We start from the raw sequence: 17,130 nt of genomic DNA on the forward strand, positions 1-17,130 counted from the left end.
TCGTTCGTTCCTTATTTATTTATTTTGCATTTGGATATCCGCATGGAGAGAGGCTTAAATCTGATGAAGCCATCAGCAATGCGGCAGGCCAACCACTTTGCACCTTTTTCCAGGAAATTTCATACGGAAAATGGGAATCTGCTGAGTACGGAACAGCTGTTCTATCTGCCAGCATTCGAAAATTATTAATCCAATTTTAAAATTTGCAGATTTTTTTCTAGACATTTTTTTTAAATTTTAGAGCAAATTTCATTTCTTTAAAAAAGTTATTTTATATGAAACCATTTTTTTCGAAGATCATAAATGACTTCAATTTGTTGGAAAAGTTGACTTCGTTGAGAGTTAAAAATGCAAATACAATAAATTACTCATTTAAACTATCTATGTACATTTTCATTTTTGTTTTTTTGTAAGCTGGGAGGGTTTTTAATATTAAACTTTCCTTCACTATCCTTTAATTATTTATAGAACTGTTAAAAACAATATTTATTATATTTTAGAGTTTAGACCTACTTCTATTGAGCAATAACAACCTCTAAAGGTATTTTAAGAAGAAGGAAAATGCGCTTTTTTTGCAATAAAAATATTTTATATATGAAGGGAAACCTTTCCGAGGGGAAAGTAAGATTTTGTGCTAGAAAAATGCCGAATTTGTAAATGGTAAAGAATGGAGCATTCTGCTAAGAAGGATATATGTAAGATTCAGTGATTTTCTTGGCATACCCGTAGCCGTCGAGGGAGTTGCGCTGCAGCTGCTGCTCCCGGAGCTGCAGCTTCCGCTCGGCGATCTTCTTCTGCTCCTCCTTCTGCTCGAGCTGCTCCTTCTGGTGCTGCTGCTGCTGCTGCTGCTTCTTGCGGTGCTGCCGATCCTCCCCAAGGCCGTAGAGGCCGGCGACGGCGGCCATGCCACCAGGTGGGCCCCTGGCTCAGGCTCACCCGAATGGTAACCCGATGGGATGGGACGGGGACTCGCGCCGGTTCGGGACTCACTCCGATTCGGTTTCGGAATCTGACTCGGATTCGGAATCACTGGGGGACTGCTTGTCACTGGTTGTGTCATGGATCGATATCGATTGCTGTGGCCGCGACTGCCATTCGCTCATTTTCACTTTCGTTTTCATTTTAGTTTTCGCGGCAATTCACTTGAATACATGGCTAATAGAGCTGGCAATAACAAAACAAAAATCGATAGGATTATCGATCATTTCGATGGCCCACTATCGGTGGTTTTGAGCCACCTTCCACAGTTGCCGAGAAACATTGGGTGTACCTCTAAGCTATCCTATACAAATTAGTCTAACCAGCCTTTGGACAAATTAACTTTTTAATAATTTCAATAAAATCGATATACAATATCGATAAGTTTATATTGCTGGGGGAAAGTAGATAGATTTCATGGGTACTGACACTAAAGCCATCTGACTTATTACTTTGATCTCATTAATAGTTTAAAAAACATTTAACTGTTTCTCGAAGGTCTTTGGTATTTTTAGCTTTGATGGCTAATACTCGTATAGCTGGCAAACGATCACGATTCGCTGTTCTGAGAACTGAAGCCCCTTGATGGGTGTAATTAAAACAATATAATGCTACTTATCGCTCGCCCTCCCCAGCACACTTCCGATTTTCGATTTTCCGGCTTTCCGGCTCCCGATTGCCTCCCCTTCTTTTTCCCACCCACTCGCTCGGCAAATCAATTAGCGTGCCCTCTCGCCCAGAGTCTTATGTAACCATTGCGTAATGCCAGCCATAATTGCATCGCTGTTGGTTCTGCCTTGTTGTTGGTCGTTGGTTGTTTAGCTTGAAGCCCATTGCCGGGAAAGCAAACAAAAACCAAACCAAACTAAAGCAAACCAAACCCCTAGAAAAGTGAATCACATCACATCAAATCGAATCGAATGGAATCGAAATCAACTCGCAAACAAACAAAGCATGTGGCATTTGCCCTGTTCAATGCGCCATTATCTATTATCAAATGGATTCCGCCTACCCGTTCGTTTTAATAAATTGACTTTGATGTGAAAAAGAAAGATTGAGGATTTTTCTGTGAAACTATATTGTCATTTGGCAATGGCCAATTTACACATATATTTCATAAATTGGGCAAAACAGGGATTTTTAGGTAGTAAAAATAAGATTCAGAATTTCGAAAAAAAATACTACTTCTTTTTCTGTTTTTCAATTGTAGTTTAGCCAAATCAAGGCGTACAGCCAAAAGACCGACAGTTTTGAGCAGCTGACATCCTAAGCTAACAAACCCAATTATTTTAAAGGAAATTTATTTTTTGACCCATTTTTTCATTTTTTGTAAGGGGGTACATCATCTTTTTTTGAAATTCAGATTTTGGTCAAAAATACCCATTTTTTAACGGTTTTTCGATCGTAGTTTAGCCAAATCAAGGCGTACAGCCAAAAGACCGACAGTTTTGAGCAGCTGACATCCTAAGCTAACAAACCCAATCATTTTAAAGGAAATTTATTTTTTGACCCATTTTTTCTTTTTTTGGGATTCAGATTTTGGTCAAAAATCCCCAATTTTTTTCGGTTTTTCGATCGTAGTTTATCCAAATCAAGGCGTACAGCCAAAAGACCGACAGTTTTGAGCAGCTGACATCCTAAGCTAACAAACCCAATCATTTTAAAGGAAATCTATTTTTTGACCCATTTTTTCATTTTTTGTAAATGCATCTTTCATCTTTTTTTGAAATTCAGATTTTGGTCAAAAATACCCATTTTTTAACGGTTTTTCGATCGTAGTTTATCCAAATCAAGGCGTACAGCCAAAAGACCGACAGTTTTGAGCAGCTGACATCCTAAGCTAACAAACCCAATCATTTTAAAGGAAATTTATTTTTTGACCCATTTTTTCATTTTTTGTAAGGGGGTGCATCATCTTTTTTTGGGATTCAGATTTTGGTCAAAAATCCCCAATTTTTTTCGGTTTTTCGATCGTAGTTTATCCAAATCAAGGCGTACAGCCAAAAGACCGACAGTTTTGAGCAGCTGACATCCTAAGCTAACAAACTCAATCATTTTAAAGGAAATTTATTTTTTGACCCATTTTTTCATTTTTTGTAAGGGGGTGCATCATCTTTTTTTGGGATTCAGATTTTGGTCAAAAATCCCCATTTTTTATCGGTTTTTCGATCGTAGTTTATCCAAATCAAGGCGTACAGCCAAAAGACCGACAGTTTTGAGCAGCTGACATCCTAAGCTAACAAACCCAATCATTTTAAAGGAAATTTATTTTTTGACCCATTTTTTCATTTTTTGTAAGGGGGTGCATCATCTTTTTTTGAAATTCAGATTTTGGTCAAAAATACCCATTTTTTATCGGTTTTTCGATCGTAGTTTATCCAAATCAAGGCGTACAGCCAAAAGACCGACAGTTTTGAGCAGCTGACATCCTAAGCTAACAAACCCAATCATTTTAAAGGAAATTTATTTTTTGACCCATTTTTTCATTTTTTGTAAGGGGGTGCATCATCTTTTTTGGGGATTCAGATTTTGGTCAAAAATCCCCATTTTTTATCGGTTTTTCGATCGTAGTTTATCCAAATCAAGGCGTACAGCCAAAAGACCGACAGTTTTGAGCAGCTGACATCCTAAGCTAACAAACCCAATCATTTTAAGGGAAATTTATTTTTTGACCCATTTTTTCATTTTTTGTAAGGGGTTGCATCATCTTTTTTTGGGATTCAGATTTTGGTCAAAAATCCCCATTTTTTATCGGTTTTTCGATCGTAGTTTATCCAAATCAAGGCGTACAGCCAAAAGACCGACAGTTTTGAGCAGCTGACATCCTAAGCTAACAAACCCAATCATTTTAAAGGAAATTTATTTTTTGACCCATTTTTTCATTTTTTGTAAGGGGTTGCATCATCTTTTTTTGAAATTCAGATTTTGGTAAAAAATCCCCATTTTTTAACGGTTTTTCGATCGTAGTTTATCCAAATCAAGGCGTACAGCCAAAAGACCGACAGTTTTGAGCAGCTGACATCCTAAGCTAACAATCCCAATCATTTTAAAGAATATTTATTTTTTGACCCATTTTTTCATTTTTTGTAAGGGGTTGCATCATCTTTTTTTGGAACTCAGATTTTGGTCAAAAATACCAATTTTTTAACGGTTTTTTGATCGTAGTTTAGCCAAATCAAGGCGTACAGCCAAAAGACCGACAGTTTTGAGCAGCTGACATCCTAAGCTAATAAACCCAATCATTTTAAAGGAAATTTATTTTTTGACCCATTTTTTCATTTTTTGTAAGGGGTTGCATCATCTTTTTTGGGGATTAAAAATTTGGTCAAAAATATCCATTTTTGTGTTGACGGCTAGTAATATTAAGTATATTAAGTTCAAGTTTTGTGTGTAGTTTCATAGAAAATCTAATGGCATCGTTAAAAATTTCAGAAAATGCATTTAATGACAATAGTTCTCACCCCTAGTGCATAAAAAAAATATATGTTTTATGACTGTTAATTGAGATGAATGACTTTGATTTGTTGAGTTATGTGGCACATAAAAGTATTCCATAAATAACATTTGATGGAATTATAAAATAAAGATTGCTTTCAATTAGCTTGAATGGTGCACGTATGCTTATAATCTTAATGATTTCTCCATTCGTGCTAATTGATATTCATTCTATCTATATTTCAATCCATTATTTTAATGCAGAGCATACGTCACACAAATCGAAAGAACACATGCGCCAATTAAACATAAGGTTTCCAGTTGAATGAATTAGCTGTCTAGCCACATTTGGAAAAGATGCCAAGTTGCAGTTTTGCGGCTCAGATGGCAGCATTTAATAAGCCAAAAGGCTTAAAACCGCTTGGAAATTGCTTCCGTGTTGAAAATTGAGTTAACAATGCTTGGCTCAGGTGGCAGAAAAGAGAAGAGAGCTCAATGCTGGGTCGGGTTTTATTGATTTATGCGCCCTCGCATCACGTATACGCCTCGTGTGGCTGTTGCTGTTGCTGTTGCTATTGCACTAATCTCCTCCAGTCGGTGGTTTTGGTGGCTTGGTGGTTCGGTGGTCTGGTGGTCTGGTGGTTCGTTGGCGGTGGCCATTAGGTGACAGTTGCCCGGCTGCACAGGCTTAAAGTGCAATGCCAAACACTTGCGTTGACGCTGACGTTCATGTAAGCGCATTAACTCATACAGCGAACGGGGGGAAATTGGCAAAAGAGGGGGGTGCTGTAAGGCCAAAAAGGGGTTAAAGAGGGGCTGAAGTGGGCCAGCATAGGCCTCGGCCAGCCGGCAAGGTCAGGGCCAGAGTGTGGGGGACGCAGACCATCAGACCATCAGCCCATCAAGCCATCAGTCCATTGGCCATTCAATTACGACGACAGAAAGGGGAGCCCACATCGCCTCCCTGGGCAATCGCCTCGCTCAGTGGCTCACAAGCATGCTCACATATGCCAGAACTTAAGGCCAGGGGTTATGGGCTTATGGGCCACCATACTGCCACCATATTGCCCTGGGTGTTTCGGTGAATTATGCCTCGACAGGTACTCAAACTACTTGATAACTCTCTTCAATAACTTGGAAATGCCAATTAGCATCTTCATTATTTGTTTCCAATTCATATATAAGATAATATTAGTCATGAGACTATATAAAATATTTAAAATCAATATACCATCAAGCAATTTCTCCAATTTCAATGGCTGATTAACTTCCCTTCTTGAAAAACGTCTAGAGTGCTATTTGGCTTCAGCTTATAAATAATCCCCTGAATGAAATTAGGTTCTCCGACTTGAAACTGTTTAATAATTTTATGAATTTCAATGTGGCGATTAACTCACTTCCAGAACCTTTACAATTTCCATTCTAAATTTCTGGAGATTTCCTTGGCTTTGGTTAACAAATAATCCCCGGCATTAAGTTGGCCACATAAACTTGAACTTGAAACAGGTAAGCCTGTAAGCTGGTTACTCTATAAATAGTAGCTCATTTGTACATGGGTATTACGCGTCATTTTAATCGGATTTATGCGTCACTATGGCTGCATTTAGAGTGTGCATTAGAACAACCTGACTTCATGCCTCATTCAGGCCGCACGCTCTCAACTTTTCGCATTTTGTGGGTGTAATTTCAATGCTCATCAGCATTATCATTAATATGAACACGATGTGGCTGGCCACAATTGAGGTGGTGGGCGTGGCAGGCTGGGGGCGTGCTTTCCATATCCCCCCGAACACAAAAACCCATTCAACTCATTATTAAATTAGAATCAACTAAATTAAATGCGAGAGCTGCTTTGCGAGAGTGTGTGTGTGGGTGGGTGGAAAATGGGAAAGTGCAAGTGTGGGAGCATGAAATGCGCGTTGAAGCGCATCTACATATAACGCACCACCCCACAAAAAAAACACCCAAAACACCCATCAAACCACCCACTGAACCACCAACCACCCAACTACCAGCTTCTCCACTTCCTTTGCCTTTAATTGAGTTGTGCGCTAATTTGAAAGCAATAAAACAAAGCCAGGAAAATGTGGGCTTGGGTTGGGAAAAAAAGAGTGGGAAAATGTAGGTTGGAGGTGGGGGAGTAGTTCCACCCGTATAATGCGCATTTAATGCACTTCCAGCATACTTTTTTCCCCAGCGCATTTTGGGCAAACAGGTAAGCGGGCCAAATGTCATGTGAAATTGGCCAAATTGAAATAGGTTTTCAAATTTGCATTCGCACGAAACGAATGTGAGAGCCTGATAGAGCAAAAAAGACAGCAGAGTTAATGAAATAATGGGAAAAACATTTCCCCAAGGGGAATTGTGAACCATTTAATAACATGATTTTGTACTTATAATAAACATTTTTGAATTAAAATAAAAATGATATATATTTCAAATAGTTGTACTACCGAAAAACCTACTTAAGCCACATTTTGAACTATAATACATTCAGTTACCTAGGCAAAGATGTTCCCAAATTCATATCCCGATTTAATATTCAATGGGTTAAGCTGAGGACTGCACTGAAAGCTCTGTGATATAACGCTCGCAGCCGGATTGTGCGCTCGGTTTGAAAATACACATAAATAAATTATTCAAACTAATGACAAGAATCTCTTTGGGGGACAGCCCCCTAGTGCTGTCCCGTTCTATCATCCCACTCCCCCTGCTCTTTCTCTTTCCCACTGATGCCATTTCTATATATATATATATGTACTCTAAAAGGATGGCAAAGTTGAGGCTGCCGTAGAGCTCCCCGGGATTCCCCGATTCCCCGTGGTGCCATAAACATTTCCAAACGTTTCGCTTTCGCTTGGTTTATGCACAAATTATTGTTTTATGCACACCAGACACCAGGGGGGGGGGGGTGGATGTATCGCCAGCAGGGGCCAGAATGGTGGTTTTGGCTGTTTAATCTCCACTTTGGCCAAAAGGGGTGATAAAGGGGGCTTCAGCGGTTTCAGTTCGCCTCGGCTTTCAGTTTGCCATCCACTCAGCTCGGCATTCTGATTGATTGATTGATTTGCCACGAGATGCAGCCGAGGTGCACGGCGCACGAAAATGGCGTTTTGTCACACCGAAATAGCTCATCTGTCGCTCAGCTGACAACGAGATATTCTGCTTATTAAAAAACCATTCTCGGAGACCCGTCAAATCGCGTGGCTTTCAGATGGCTGTCTAAAACCGAGAGACACGGTTTATTTTTAGCCATTGTGTGTGGTTGCTCGAACAGATAAATCTAAACTACTATAAATACCTGATAACCACAATCTCGTTAACATTCTAGAGATAAGGATATGCTATAAATTTAAATCTTCCTTTAGGCCTGTAAAAATATGTATTTTGCAAACTAGGTCTCCAAACAATTAGGGAATATCTTTGCTCGGTCACAAACAATAATATAGTACACGTTTTAGAGATTATAAAGTGTTATACATTTAATTATTCCCTTAAAAACCAAGAAATATTTATTTCAGAAACATAAACATGAATACCTCCTCTTGATCTCTGTCGCCACACAAACAATGTGGCACAGAGGTAGGCACACACACTTCAACCGCTGGCTTAAATAAACATAACGACACCTAATATGATCCTTTAAATCTGATATTAATAATCCTGTGGGCTTTGGAAATCATTGTAAATGTAATGTTTTTTATTTTTTAACTTAAGAACCCCTCTATCTCTGCTATTTTCTTTCACTGTGTGCAAATCTTCCCGAGGCCCACATGTGTAAAAGGAGGTGTGGATGGAAAAGCGGTGGGAAATGTGGGTGGAATCGTTTGGCTGGAGTGCTGAAAAGCATTTGCATCGCCGGCCAGCGGCATTGACAAAAGCCAAAGCTGTACGAGAAGCGTTTACCGAAGGCAAATACAAAATTTATCGATTACTAAATGACAGCGGAAATGCCAATGCGATGAGGGGTCTGCCGGGGGGGGTCAAAGGTTGGGGTTACGGAGAGCGAGGGGTTACGAGGGGAGCACGGGGGGGTTCCACAAATTGGAAATGACAGACAAGCGCCGACAAATATCAGAGCTGACATTCCTAGAAACTTGCGGGGCAAAAAAAAAAAGTAGCAGGAAAACGCGGGTCGGGTATGCTTCTGGTTTTAGGGGGTGGTGTTCGTGCGTGCTTGGTCATTCCCCTCAGGCACCCAAACCCACCCTCTAAACACCCCCTATCATTTGGTGGGTAAACAAACTGCGGTGAAAATTTTAGCCCTACTTTAACCTATTTGTACGCCCTGTTCATAGGTGGACTTATTAATTGCCAGATGTCAGAATCCGAACCAGGAAATGATTCATGAGGATTTGCCCCCCAAATGGTATGTATATACACAGACATAATTTTCCCTCCCCCGAAAAGCAAAATGAAGCTTTTCCTAAGCGGGAGTAAAAACGGTAGATATTGTGGAAATTCCCTTAAAATTTTAATTGAAATTCTTTATGCAAATTTCGACTATGCAAGCATTTGAAAATGCATTTTTCGGCAAAGGAAAATAGAAAACAACAACATTTTTTCAACATTCAATTTTCTACCATTTATTTTTCCTCGAATCTAAGTAAATATATTGTATGTGTGTGGTCTATTTAGCCTGGCCAAACATATATATTTCATGGAGAATGTGTAAACAAATGCAGAGCAGAATTTTATTTAAATTTTCCATGCTGCAATTGGTCTAGTTGTGTTTTTCCCATTTTCAGTGCTGTTGTTTATGGACGCTTCATAAATTCATTTTTAGTGGAAATTAAAATTGCAATCTTCCCTACTTCATCGCCCACGCACACATGCACACATGCTGAAAACGACTAGTTTGAAGTTGCTCTTTTGTGGGTATTTCTCAATTTTGCACAATTTCACCCGAAAGCCATCGCATAATCCTCGAGAAAAGCCACACAAGCACAAGAGCCAGCAGCATTATCAGCTAATTTTCCACTCTTAACCTCTCCCAACCTCCAACCCGTTTAGTGTGGTCCTTGAAATTCATAAAACTGCAAAGGTTGACAAAGTTAAATTTCTGCTTGCCAAGCTGCCCTTTTTTTTGCCTTGCCGCCCGAAAAGCTTACTTAGCTCGTCTACATGGACACAGATAATTGACACTAACATAGATACACACATATGCACTGACCACAGCTCACACACACAAGCACTTTGCCAAAAAAAAAAAAAGAAAAAAGGGCTAGACAAAAATGATATTGCCACTAGCACTTTCGTCACCTTTTCCTCTTTTTTTCTGGCCTGAATAAGGCAAGTGTTTTCGCAATTAATTTACGATAATTTCAATTTAAGTGTGGCAAATTCAAGGGAAAACTCTTTGCCTCTGTGCCGAAAAGTAGGCAATGGATTTTTTCATTTCGTTTCCTTCACTTCACTTCACTCATTTCCTGCCCCGAGTTACTACGTGTCTTTGTCTGTGTGCCGCTCTTCTCGCTTCAAATTCAACATTGTTGCTGGCAGCATTTTGTGTGTGTTATTTTTGGCTTGCTAATACCATTAAAACTTTGTTGTCTAACATAGCCAAAACCAACACCAACACACCAGCAGCGGGCAATAGCGGAAACAACAACAACAATAAGAGCAGCAAGGACTCAGCTCGGGCATGCCAGTCAGGATACAGGCGAACAATTAAGTTTGCCAATGGAATGATTCTCACGACTGTCAATTTACCCTAATCCTTGAAAAACATTTATAAAGGTGGCTAAAAGTAGGCAAGAATATATTTTAGCTTCAAACGATTTTTTATTGCATACTTCTAAGCGCTTTTTAAGTGTTTTCAAAACAAATTGATGTAGAAATCTCCTTTCTAACAACTCTTTGTAAATGCACTACAGTTAATTGAGTTATCAGGTTGTTTTTGGATAGAATTTATGTAATTTTTGAAAAGTATACAAGCTGTCATATTCCTAGGTATATTCCATCTGTCAAAACATACCCTTTACAAAGTCTTATACATAGAACACATTTATAAAAGTGCCTAAAAGCAGGCAAGAATATATTTTACTGCATACTCTTAGGCAGCATTATATGTGTTTCAATATAAATTGGTATAGAAATCCCTACTTTACCAACTCCTTATAAATGCAATACAGTTTAATGAGTTATCAAGGTGCTCTTCATAGATTGAAATTCTGGAATTTCAATTAGTAGCCAAACTGTCGTTGGTTCTGTCATATTCCCAGATACATTCCATCTGCCAGAATATACCTCTGAGGACACCCTCTAAAAAGTGGGCGAACAGGAAGCGCCGGAGGAAGAGGAACTTGTAACAATGTTGCTTGTTATTAACATTTATAGTTTCGTGTCGAGTTGAGTTGAGTTTTAGTCCCTGTCTATGGGGTTTTCTCTCTCTATCTCTATCTCTATCTCGCTCTACCTCTCTAACTTTCTATCCCCATTTAGCCATCTCTCTCGCTCCATTTTCCCACAATTTCCAACTCTTTTCCTGGCGCTAGTTTGAAATTTGTAAACCGAGACTTGGCCAGAGTTCATTTTTGGACTCTCGGACTTGGGGCACGTGACTTTCAAAGTTTGAAACGAAAGTTTTGCCCACTTTTCTTTCGTTTGCTGGTGGCCACAGACAAAAGGCAGGAAATAGAAACGCGTTCCGTTTAATGGACTTTCCCAGGCATATGCAAATCGATTGACACACGAAAATTGAGCTGCACAAATTTAATTAGACTAAGTGCAGTGGAAATCAATGAGTCTGCTGAGGTGAAAGCCAGGCTAAAAAGATAACCTTTTTTTTTGGCTTTGGCTCAGGCTCGTTTTAATTAGGGGAACAAAAGTCCTTTGCCTCTGCATTTCTTTTTTGCCGCGTGCTTCGCTGGTACGTGTGTGCAAGTGTGTGTGTTAGCCAAGTTCTAATTCCCCGACTGTGGTTGTATCGATTTTGCTTACCAAAAAAAAACGGGGAAAAAAGAGGAAATACAGGAAAAGAGAGCAAGGAAAGTTCCTTTTGGCCAGAGCGTGTGTTGCACCTGCCGCTTTTGAATTGAAGTGGGGATATCGCAGGGGATTAGGGTTAGCTAGAGCTATGGCTCTATATGGGTAATGCCAAGGTACAACACGATTTTTATAGACCCACATAGAGTCGCTTTTCCAGGGGGAAAAAGAGCGAGCGAGCGAGCCTGACATTCGCGCATTTTTATGTTAATTTTTATGGCTCATTTTTACTGTTGCTTGTTGTGGTTGCTCTTGGCACTGCCGCCGCTGCCATTTGAATTAATTTCATTTAATTTGCTATTGTTTTCCCTCTGCCACTGCCACTGTTTATTTGCTTTTGCCCAACTTAGCACTGAAGTATTTATATAAGCGCCCCCAAAAAAGAAAATCACTCAGCAACAGAGATCTTCAGTTAGAATTTAAAGTGCTAAAATCACTTTTTCCTGGCTTATATAAGTCAGCAAAAAATATCTAGCACATTTAAATATAAATAGCTGCACTCGAAAGACTCAATTTCGGAATTAATTTGGCATTCTCTTGTGTCCGGAGTGCTTAACTATTTCATCAGGATTACCTGGCGGATGAGCAATTCGTCCGTTTGCCAAAATCCACGCTTAAAATGTCAAACAGAATTTCCGTTTGAATTTATGCAATCATCTGCGTTTTATAAGTCGAGAATTTCATTTCACACTGCTTTTTTATGATTGCAACTTTTTGCAACTTTGAAAGCCAGGTGAAAATGAGTTTCGCCTTCATTTCCATTTGGCAGACTGTTTAAAGGCGTCCTAATGCACCGTCGATTACCTGATTTCTGCTGCATAATTGAAATGCATCATCATCATTCTGGTGCTCCAAGGAGCTCGGCCAAACGCTAATCGATTCCGAAATGCGATTCGAAATTCTATTTAAGCATTAATGAAATTTTTTGCCCAGGCGATGGCAAAAAGGTTGAAGACGAGGTGGAGCAAAATGTGCGTGCTTCTCACCGGTCTTGAGTTGGCTTCACTTGCTTGTTGGGTTTTAGCGATTTTCTGCATGATTTCGCAAAGAATTTTCACAAGTGGGTGGCTCGGGGAAGGGTCCTAAGGAGGACCTGACTGAAGGCAGGAAAAGCCTTTGGCTTGATGGCAATACCCTGCAAGTTGGGGATAATCCCAGTGTTAGCTCCTTCCCTGGCAGCCAACGATCAACTTTAGAGTGCACTCAATGGGAAAGTCGATTCAATCAGGGTCTCTAAGAGGAAATCAGGGGACAACGGAAAGTCAAGGAATAAACATCATAAGCATATATGATTTTCGATTAAAGTGAAAGTGCCTACGGGCAATATTCCACACATCTTGGAAATGGGTTGCATAATTTGGAAAAAGGCTTTATTTTGAAAGTAGGTTTATAAAAGATAAAAGGCCTAGAATCTGAGTTACTATAGATCTTATAGATTCTTTTAGATTAAAGTGAATGTGAGTAAAGTCAATATTCCAGAGATCTTAGAAATGGATTGCATAATTTGGAAAAATGCTTTGTATTGAAGGAAGGTGTATTGGAGATATAGGGTTTAGAACCTGAATTCTTATAGTTCTTACGGATTATTATAGATTAAAGTCCAATTGAGTAAAGGCAAGATTCCACAGATCTTAGAAATTGCTTGCATATTTTATAATGATGTAGGTAATCTGGATATATAGGGTTTAGAACCTGAACTCTTATGGTTCTTATAGATTCTTATAGATTAAAGTGAAAGTGAATAAAGGCAATATTTTATAGATTCAAAAAATGGCTTGCATCATGTGGGAAAAGTTTTATTTTAGAAGTAGGTATATAAGGTTCAGAACCTGAATTCTCATAGTTCTTTTCGCTGTAGAAACCCCTCGCTTTCATTCATCGGCTGACATGGAAAGTGTATTTAACTTTCGTTTTTCCACGGCCATTTTCCTGCCTGTTTATTGCCATTTTATTCTTTCATTTTTCTCTCGCTCGTTTGGCTCGCACGGATTTGGCTTTCGCTCCGCAGCAATTGTAACAATTTTTGCCACCGGGAGCTGCTGCTGCTGGCGGCATCTTTTGAAGCCCTCGCCCGCTGTGCGCTGTCTGGCAGGATAATGCGAACAAGTGGATGAAAATGTTTGACACGGAACAACAAGGAGCAGCGGGAGCCAAACTGCAGTCGTCGTCGAGGCCTTATGGCCTCTCATCCTCACATCCTGGCTGTGCCTCTCACCCGCACACCATCACACCCGCACACCAGCACACCAACACAGCAGCAGCAAAGGCAGCAGCAGAAAAGTATGCTATGTTTGCCGTGCTGTGGCCTCCTGTCTCCTTGCTGCTACTTCCGTTTCCGCTTTTGTGCAGCAGCTGCTTGCTGCTTCTTGTTTGGCCTTTGGGCGCAAATTTGAAAATAATTTACAATGACGTCACCAGCGTGTGAAGCGAGTACATGTACATATGTTTATATAACACTGCACAACTCTGTGCGAAGATTCCTCCACGGGCCCACAGTGCGTATGCTTGACCTTCAAATTGGCTTCAAGCGGCCGCAGATCAATAACTGTGCTCTCTGTGCCACCCGCCCCTTTCTTTTTTTCATTTTTTTTTTGTTTTTTTGCTTCTGGTCTGTTATATTTCTGCTGCTTGTTGAGTCGTAAAAAGAATTACGAAAAAAAAAACAAATAAAAACGAAAAAAAAAAAAGAGTGAGAGCCGAGCGAAAACGGAAAAACCAAATAAAACTGTGAAAAGCCGGGGCCACAAAAAAGCGACCAAGAAGACGAAACGAAACCTAAAAAGAGGAAGAAATTGGTGTGTGTTTGGGTGCTACGGCTATGTTTGTTTCAAATTAAAATCACGCAGCGCACGTGCAATCTACACACACACACACACACACACACCGTGTATTTCCACCTCTCGGCAGCATATTAAAAGCCCAAAACTCGCCATCGCCGCAGTGCGTAACTTTCTCCATTCTCCTTTCTCCGTTCTCCTTTCTCCGCTCAACATTCACCATTCGAAATTCACATTTCTCTGAGTAGAGTAGAGCAGAGGACCGAAATCCACTGGCAAGAGATTCCGGATCCAGGCGAATAATTTACAATATCCATGACCATATATATCCGTAGATAGATGGCACACTGAGCGCATTTTATGGGTAACAACTCCAATACTTAAACCAAAAGTAATAGGAATTAATGAAAATGATTTAGAAAACATTTGGGCCCACTGAAATCCTATTTATTTTCATCAAGTTGGCTGTGTGATAATGCATAAAGCCTTTAACTATTTGTGAAAACCATAAAAAGCTGAATTTAAAAGCCTCTGTGAAACATTAAATGTGTTTTATGGTTGATGAAAATGAGTAAAGTGACGAAGGGATATTTTTGTGTGGCTTCAATTCCCCAAGTACATATACATATAATACATAAGGTTCACTGTGGTGCCACTTTTGATGGCCAAATTTCTTTCAGTGAGTGTGGCAGTGTGTTCGTGCCCAACCGCAAACATATGCGCATAAATATATACATATGTAAGTTAGCAATTGGGCCAAAACTAAATGGCCAAGCGTGGCAGGAAAGACAAAATGGAGCGAAAGAGTCGGCAGAAAATGGTAGGAGAATGCCATTCAATCAGGCAATCTGCGAATGCAATGGTTTTTTTTTCATCTTTTTGGGTAGAAAAGCTACAGCCGAAGACAGGCTACACTTTAAAGCCACTCGATGGGGAGGGGAAATTCTGGCTGAAAGACAAAGCCGAGTTGCTTCAGTGGCATTAGGAGAGCTTACAAGTGGCGGGGGCAGTGAGGGGATTTATTAGCGTCGAGAGAGGGGGAGCTGTTGCTGTTGCCATAACCACTTAACCCGCATACAGAGGCGCAGGCACAAAGGGGTTAAGGGGGGGGGGGCCTGGGAACCACACTCGACGCATTTACGATTGAACTGAAGCCAAAGCTAAGCCTAAGCCTCGGCGCCTAAAAAAGCGGTCTATGTGCGTGCGAATTGCCTCTCATACCCCTCAAAAGCCCCCCTTTTCGCAGCTGTGGTTGAAATGAAGGGGGTTCCCCCAACCCCCCAACTCGTATTCAACCGCAAACTGCTTTTGTTTTATGATGTTTCACTTGCCAGTTGTTGCTCAGAACTCAGAGCTCGGGCTTCTTCCTGTTGCCTCAGCTGCTTGCATGCAAAGTTCAATCAAAATAAATCAGATGCCTAGAACATTACAAAAAAGGGGGGGGGGGGGGGGGTAAGGTAAGGGGGTTTGCCCCCCCGCAACTGGTTAAGTGGAGGACAAGGGTTAACAGGGGGCTGGGCTGTCGAGCCGTCACGGCACTCATACTTCGATCGACTTCTTCAACTCTTCAAGTGCCCAATTAATTTTGGCGTGTGCGAGTCAAACTTGAATTTAATCGCAAATACAATAAGAACATGGCGTAAAAAAAAAGGAAAGTAAAGCAAAAACAAAAGTAGAAGCGAAAACAAAAGAAGCTTAGAAGACGGGGCTGAATAATAACCTCATATGCCAAGTGTTCAAGTTGTAGGTAAAACGGGGAAAAACCTCAGCTGCTGCTAGACAAATTAATGAAAAGAGCGAGAATCCAAACTAATTTGTATGGAAAACTGGGTGGCGGAAAGTTTTCCAAGATATTGTAGACTGCTAGAACAATGGGTGTTCATATTATGCTGAACCTGCTATTTTTTTAAAGATAAAACCGCAAAAAGATTGCATATTTTTTGGGGAGTTTTTAACTGCAACATGAATACTTTTTTTTTCAATGCTTTTATCTTCAATACCTTAATTGAAAATCACCTAAGATTCCATTTAAAATATATACATACTAACTAAGGCTTTGGAACTAGAACCACATAAGGAAAACCATTAATCAATGTGAGTTCTGGTCCTTGGACTTGATTGTATATATACTGCATTAATTTATTTCAGTTCTAGTGAAATATAAATGGCACTACCAAGTTTATTTTGAGCCTCTTCAATTGATCTTGCTGGGATCCTTTGGGGCAGGCTTATTATAAATTAAACCTTCTCCGCTTGCCTTGTTCTCGTTTCTTTGACTATTCTATTTTTGTTTAACTTCGGCTGTGATTTTAAGTTTGATTTACAATTGCAAATTGGGTCAACTTGTTTTTCTTTCAGCTTCGGCTGCTTTTCCCTTCCCCCCCCCCACCATTCAGTTTTTGACGGCGCCAATGCGTCGTATGAGCAATTTGCCAGTTTCTCTTTAGGCCCTGCTCCTTTGGCTCTTTTGGGCCACTCCAATGGAAATGGGAATGGGTATGGCAATGGAAATGGAAAATGGCAATAGGAATTGAAGTTGCTTATGTAAGCAGAACTTCAGTGGCGGCCCCGCCTTCTCCACTTTCTTGCCCCCCCATCCTAACCCTTTGAGAACCCCCCCCCCCACTCCCCGCCACTCGACTAGAGTGAAATATTAATTAACTCGACCTGCAGCCTAAGTTCGCTTGGCCAGCCCTCCATTACCATGACTATCCACTACCACTATCACCATCACCATCACCTTTACCACCGCCTCCACCTCCTTGGACCGGAGGCTGCAGTGGTGTGGATTCCAGTGGCGCCCCAAGGCAAATTATGTTGGCTGTGTCCGGGTCCGTTTACCGTTTGCCATTTGCATTAATTAAGGTAAACAAACACAGAGACAGTGGTAGATAGAGTCCTGTTCTGTGCTGTCCTGTTCTGTCCCTTGCTTCCTTCCACAGCCTCTGAGCTG

At 40.4% G+C, this 17,130-nt stretch overlaps 1 protein-coding gene across 17 annotated transcripts in view; it reads right to left on the reverse strand.

Annotated features, from left to right (window-relative positions):
- Positions 1–17,130, reverse strand: part of Sh (Potassium voltage-gated channel protein Shaker) — a 153,640-nt gene that overhangs the window by 49,705 nt on the left and 86,805 nt on the right. For 3 of the 17 annotated variants that reach the window (XM_036820803.3, XM_036820802.3, XM_036820806.3), the window contains exon 2: positions 724–1,164. The exons of the other annotated variants lie outside the window; for them this stretch is intronic. In XM_036820803.3, coding sequence (XP_036676698.2) covers positions 724–905 — 182 coding nt within the window. In that variant the 5' untranslated portion in view covers positions 906–1,164. The remainder of the gene's footprint in view (positions 1–723; positions 1,165–17,130) is intronic. 17 annotated transcript variants of the gene reach the window in all.

The sequence above is a fragment of the Drosophila suzukii genome, chromosome X (assembly GCF_043229965.1).
Source record: "Drosophila suzukii chromosome X, CBGP_Dsuzu_IsoJpt1.0, whole genome shotgun sequence".
In the NCBI taxonomy this organism is placed as follows: Eukaryota; Metazoa; Arthropoda; class Insecta; order Diptera; family Drosophilidae; genus Drosophila; species Drosophila suzukii.